Source organism: Merops nubicus, unplaced genomic scaffold (genome assembly GCF_000691845.1).
Source record: "Merops nubicus isolate BGI_N331 unplaced genomic scaffold, ASM69184v1 scaffold13260, whole genome shotgun sequence".
NCBI classification, from domain to species: Eukaryota; Metazoa; Chordata; class Aves; order Coraciiformes; family Meropidae; genus Merops; species Merops nubicus.
In genome coordinates, this window is record NW_008584979.1 from 1 (window position 1) to 6,256 (window position 6,256).

Genomic DNA, 6,256 nt, shown 5'->3' on the forward strand with positions numbered 1-6,256 from the left:
AGAGGTCCCTCCCAACCCCACCATGGATCTGGTGATCCAGGCTGGCAGGCAGACATCCTCTTCCTCCCCAAATCTGTCTGTGTGCCCCTTGGCAAGGGGAGGTGGCCTGAGCTTGAGGAGCCAGATGGCACCAGCCCCAGGCTCTGCAGTGGAATCTGCTCTCCACGCCCACCCTGCTGGAACGTAGGGAGACACCAAGCCCCTTTTCTCAGTGCAAGCACATGCTCAGGGAAGATCTGCTCCAAGTAAGGTCTTTATTGAGGTGTTGGCTTTGACAGGAAGGGCTGTGCAAGGGTGGGGGACAAGGACATGGTCTCCCTTGGGCTGCTGGTTTCCAGGAGAGATTTCCAGGCACCGTGGACCTTTGTTAGCACCAAAATCAGAGCACACCCCCACCCCTGGGACCAGCCCTTGCTGCCTGCTGGGAAGAGAAGGGCAGAGCTGGGGGGAGCAGCACCTTGGGACCACGGAGGACCATGAGCTTTGGGGTGTCCCAAGAAGTGGGGGCCTCACATGGCCCTTTGTCAGTAAAACACCTTCTCTAGGTAGGCGTTCAGGAAGATCCCTGCTGGGTCCAGCTTCTCCCGGATGGAGCAGAATTTGGGGAAGGCTGGGTACATCTTCTCAAAGTCCTTCCGGGTGCAGCTGTGGGCCTGCAGGAGACCAAGTGTCTGGGAGGGGATGCCCATCGCTGGGCAAGGTGTCACTGGCCCTGGACCACCACGAACAGGGGCTGTAAGAAGCCCCTGCAGAAGTGGAGCGACCTCCATCCCCTTATCTATGTGCCCCATCCTGGGCCCCCTGCTGTGGGTGACCCTGCTGGAGCAGGGGGTTGGAGGAGATGCTCTCCAGAGATGACACCCCCATGGTGGGTAGCAAACAGGGGAACACCATCTTCTGGAGGCACCCACCTCCCCCTGGGACCAGCACGATATGGGAACTCTTCTCAGCCCCCTCCTTGACCTCCAACTCCCCCTCCCACGAGGAGCTGTGAGGAAGAAGGGGCAGGGGCCTCCTTCCACTGACCCTTCCCTCCCCGAGGAGTGGGGCTGTGGGTACCTTTGCCCAGTGTGGTCTCCCACCGTGCTTCTTCATGATGCCCTCGTAGGTCAGCCAGTAGTTGAGGCGGGGGACGTTCTTCCCGTAGGGCCTGGGGAGGGGTTGGGCAGGGAGGGCATCAGCAAGGGGATTTGTACACCCAAGAAACCCCCCCTGAGAAAGCCCCACCTGGGGAGGACAACCCCAAGGAACCATCATGGGCTCTTTGAGCAGCCTATGGGGCTGGAAACCCTTTGGGAACCAGCGTGCCACCAACATTTGGCCAGTGGACCCTGAGGTGGGACGTTCTCAAGAAAAGGGGATGGGTGGCTCCAAGGTGCTCTAACCAGGGAGGAGGAGGAGGAGGAGGAGGAGAAGGGTGGAATGAGGACCTGGCTCACCTGTACATGATGATGTTCATGTAGCAGCTGTCTCTCTGGAAGCAAGGACTCAGCCAGATCTCATCCCCCCGAGCGAAGCGCACCTCCACGGGGTAGTGAGCCACCATCTTGGGGTTGTTCTCCAAGGCAGCCTTCAGCTCCAGCAGAGCCTCCTTGGTCTTCTCACTGCCCAGGAGAAGCCCCAAGCCCCAGGGAATGGTCACAGCCAACTCTCTTCAGCTTTGAACACCCCTCCCCAGAGCCCCGTGATCGATTCGGGGAATGGTTTGGCACATCCCAGCACACCCCTCCCATTGCTTTGGGCCCACAAAGCCCCAGGAGATGGCATGGCATGAATTTGGTACCCCAGGACAGGGGTGAAGAAGGGTCCCCATGCTAAGCTCGCTGCTAGGAGTGGTGCCTCCAAGCCACGTCCATTTCTTCCATGGATTAACCCCCGTTCCAGGCAGCCTGGGCTGGGGCAGAGCACAAGCAGGAGATGGCAGGAGGTTCAACCACTGAACCTGGCTGGGGATGGACAGGGAGGGGTCTGCAGAGCCATTTACATGGGGATGGCCCAGTCTTGAACGTGCTGCTTGAAGCGACACTCGTAGTTGAAGATCTTGTAGCTGATGGCAACGTTCTCCACCCGGGAGCTGAAGAGCAGCCAGAAGAAGAAGCGGTTGATCCAGCACACCAAGGAGGGCACGAAGGTGCTGTGGGGGAGAGCAGGAGGTGAGATTTGACCCCAGAGCTCTGGTGGCTATGATGGCACCTCACAGCCTGGAGATGCTGAGCAAGGGGATGCCCCTTGAGGGCATCAAAGGTCCAGCCTCCCACCCAGGAGGAGGCTCTGGGCAGCCTGATCTAGTGGGAGGTGTCCCTGCTCATGGCAGAGGGGTTGGAACTGGGGGATCCTTGTGGTCCCTTCCAACCCTGACAGATTCTGATCTGTTTTAGCAGAGGACTTTAGAGCCCTAATGGCTCAAGGGTTGGACTTGATGATCTTGGAGGTCCCTTCCAACCTAAAGGATTCTATGATTCTATGCTGGAGCCTGTGGGGACCTGCTGGGAGCTCACCACACCTGATCTTGGCTCGTGGACCCTTGCCCTTGGCTCCCTCCTCCTCCTCTTGCTGCAAACTAGAAAAGGGAGCACCCTTTTTTGGGGTCATCACCTTCCCTCCCCCTCGAGTGCCTCCCAGGCTGTCCTCTGGGGACTGACAGCTACTGGGGACAGGGTAGAGTGGCAGGATGGGCTAATTAGCCAGGCTCCTAAGTGGCCACAGTCCCTCTTCACAGAATCCCAGCATGGTGGGGGTTGGAAGGGACCTCTGGAGATCATCTCATCCCACCCCTGCTCCAGCAGCTCACCCCCAGCAGGGTGCCCAGGGTCACAGCCAGGAGGGTTTGGGATCTCTCCAGAGCAGGAGTTATTCTCCCTCTCCATGGAGGCCACTCCAAGCTCTCCTGTGTCTCCAGGGTCCTGCTTCCCAGTTTAGCTTTCTAGGACCTGGTTGGATCTTCCTCTTGCCACCCTGGGGCTCAGGATGTGCTCACAGCCAACGGCACCTCCCAACCCGAGCTGCAAACCCGAGCTGCTGCTGCTGCTGCACCTCGGTGCACAGGAGAGGGCACTGCAGCCCCAGCCATCGGCCCAGAGCTGCTCCTCCAGCGCTGGAGCCTGCTCCGAGAACGAGCATCTCCTCCTTTCCCAGGGATGGGGGGCTCTGGGTCACAGCCCTGCCTCGTCATGCAATTGGAAGAGACCTTTCAGCTCCTGGAGTCCAACCACCCCCCAGCCCTGCCAGGTCCCCACTGCCCCGTGTCCCTCACCCCACATCTCCACAGCTTGGGAACCCCTCCAGGGGTGGGGACTCCACCACTGCCCTGGGCAGCCTGGCACAGCCCTGGGCAACCCTCCAGGGCAAGAAATTGTTCCTCAGGGCCAACTGAAACCTCCCCTGGGGCAACTTGAGGCCCTTTCCTCTTGTCCCTTGTCCCTTGGGAGCAGAGCCCGACCCCCCCCTGGCTCCAGGCTCCTGTCAGGAGCTGTGCAGAGCCAGAAGGTCTCCCCTGAGCCTCCTTTGCTCCAGGCTCAGCACCCCCAGCTCCCTCAGCTGCTCCTCCCCACACTTGGGCTCTAGACCCTTCCCCAGCAGCTCCGTTGCCCTTCTCTGGGATTTTCCAGCATAGCAGCACAGGTTTCAGGGTAGAGATGCAGAGAACAGATCTGGATGAGGCCACCACTGAACAAACGTCCCCAACTTGTCCCCAGCCACTGCCCAGAGCACGTTCCTACCTGATCCAGAGCAGAAACTCCAACAAATAATAGCCAACAGCATAATCCCACAACCAGCTGGCAGAGGAAGAGGGGGGCTGCAGAGCCAAGCAGAGGAAGATGATGGTCATTAGGGACTGGCAGAGTTTGCAGCTTTCTTTGCCAGCAGGCATGAAGTTGGGAACATGTGCCTGGTCCTGGACCAAGCTGAGAGCTGGGGTTTGGAGAAGAGGACCCCAGAACTCCCCAGCTCTCTCTTCTGTGATGAAACAGGGCTACAACCAGCCCCAGAAGGAGACCAGGCTTTGTCATGAGGATCCTCAGAGCTTGGACAGCCCCCGTTGCATCCACATCCCAAGATCCCCAGACCACAGAGCATGGGCAGAGTCCAGCCTAGCCCCAAAATGCTGTTTCCCTGGTCACCCACAACCCCCCCAACACCCTTGCATTGCAAGCTCAGCCTAAAACATTTGCTCTGGGGAGGCTCCTGGTTTTGGGCACGATCCCTCCCCACCCTGGAGCCCAGTGGGACCTGCCTTGGTGGTAGGATCCTGGTAGATGACGCTGACGTTCTCACTGTGAGGGAACCAGAGGAATCTGAAGTATTGGGACCTCTTCAGGTGGTCATCCAGGTGCTCAAGGACCTGCAGCAACCACAGAAAGGGGGTTGGTGGGTGATCATCCCCTCTTGTGGGGCAGGGATCCCGGGTCCAGGGCTTGGAGGCACCTCAGAAGGCTCCTAGGAGTGCTCCCAGGACTTCCCAAAGGAAGGTCCACGGAGTCTATCTGCAGAGTCTTGGCAAGCCTTGGGTTGGAGGGGTTCAATAACAGATCAGCTGAGCAACAAGAGGTTAACAGAGACCATGGACCCAACACCTGACCATGGCCACCATCACCTCTGCTGTGGCAGAGCCCCTCCTCCTTCAGGGGCTGCTGAGAGCTCAGACTCGTGTCCTCCTCCCATCCCCCAAACTGCCCCATCAGCACTGCCAGGACTGGAGGGGCCTCCTCCAGCCCTCAGCTGGGACATCCTGGGGGCTTCCAAAATCCACCTCCTGAGATCCCAGGTGCCACCTTCCAACATGAGGGGTGCCCTGCCCAGTTTTCCCACCCTGGTAGCACAGCCCCTGGAGCTCTGGGACACGACAGGGCAGGGAGCAGGGATGTGCTCCGTGGTCCCACCCCAGAGAGAGCTGCTGCTTGAGATGCAGAATCACCAAATTATTCATAAGGACACAAAAAAGAGCTTTAAGAAATGCTCCACGAGCTGCCTGCCAGCAGCTGAGGGCACTGAGGCCCCGGGGGGCAAGGGACAGGCAGGACCAAGGGGGTGGTGGGGCTCAAGAGGGTGACTGAAGCCACAGAGCTGCTCCCTCAGCTGCTCCTCCCCACACTTGGGCTCTAGACCCTTCCCCAGCAGCTCCGTTGCCCTTCTCTGGCCACGCTCCAGCCCCTCAAGCTCCTTCTGGGAGTGAGGGGTCAGGAGAAGGTGCAATGACCCACGGATATAACCCCAGGAAGGTCACGGCCACCTTAGCTGTGAAGCTGCTCCTTTCCAGCTGGGTCATTTGATTGCTTTGTCTTAATGAGCTCGTTAATCACCAGGCTGGGCTTTAGCACCGAGCTGTGCCCCTGCCAGGAGGGGAGGCCCTTTTTGGGGGTCACATCACCACGGTCCCATTGAAGCAGGGAGGATGAGGAGGCAAAAATTGTGTTCCTGAAACTAGGGAGAACAAATGCTGATGCTGTCGTCTTCCTCTTCCCATCTGCAGCTCTCAAAAAGCCACCAAAATCTAAGATATTCCCCAAAAAACACCTGTTTTCTGCCCAGGGAAGTTCTCCTGTGGGAAACCCTGCGAGTAGAAGCAGGGTAAGAGCAACGACCACACCTATCATGGGTTTGGTTCAGGGCAAAATGCATCCAGGAGCTGAAATCAGTGGGGAGAAGCAAGAGGCAGCTCTGCCAAGGTGCTCCTGCCAAGGGCTCTTCGTGTCCCAGCCGTGGCATGGGAGCTGGGGAGCCCAGAATAAATCTCTTTGCTTCCCAAAGGCTGGAGGAAAAGCAATCCAAGGCTTTCTTCTTTGCCAATCCCACCCTGGAGAGCTGAGCCAGGGGCAGCGCCTGCCACAACAGAGGATTAGTGACCCCAGAAGGACACAAGGATGGGACAAGGAGCAGAGGGGATCAAGGTGCTGGGGAGGATGAGGCATAAGGAGTCACCAGCACCCATCCAGTCGGTCTGGCAGAGGGAGGGTGGGCAGCTTGTATTTCCAGACAAGTTCACCAGAAGCCAGACACAGCCCCTCGTGGCCAAGAAGGTCAATGGTCTCCTGGGGTGCATGAAGAAGAGTGTGGCCAGTGGTTCAGGGAGGTTCTCCTGCCCCTTCACTCTGCCCCAGTGAGGCCACCTCTGGAGTATTTGATCCAGTTCTGGGCTCCCCAGGTCCAGAGAGACCAGGAGCTACTGGAGAGAGTCCAGCAGAGGCTGGGAAGCTGCTGAGGGGCTGGAGCATCTCTGTGCCAGGCCAGGCTGAGAGCCCTGGGGCTGCTGAGCTGG

At 58.9% G+C, this 6,256-nt stretch overlaps 1 protein-coding gene across 1 annotated transcript in view; it reads right to left on the reverse strand.

Moving 5' to 3' along the window:
- Positions 1–524: 524 nt before the first annotated feature.
- The window catches only part of LOC103778494 (L-gulonolactone oxidase-like), a gene marked incomplete at its 5' end in the record, with an annotated part of 11,627 nt that continues 5,895 nt past the window's right edge, over positions 525–6,256 (reverse strand). Inside the window, 6 exons of the mRNA XM_008946086.1 lie at positions 525–653; positions 1,060–1,150; positions 1,440–1,604; positions 1,985–2,134; positions 3,720–3,796; positions 4,235–4,342. Coding sequence (XP_008944334.1) covers positions 525–653; positions 1,060–1,150; positions 1,440–1,604; positions 1,985–2,134; positions 3,720–3,796; positions 4,235–4,342 — 720 coding nt within the window. The remainder of the gene's footprint in view (positions 654–1,059; positions 1,151–1,439; positions 1,605–1,984; positions 2,135–3,719; positions 3,797–4,234; positions 4,343–6,256) is intronic.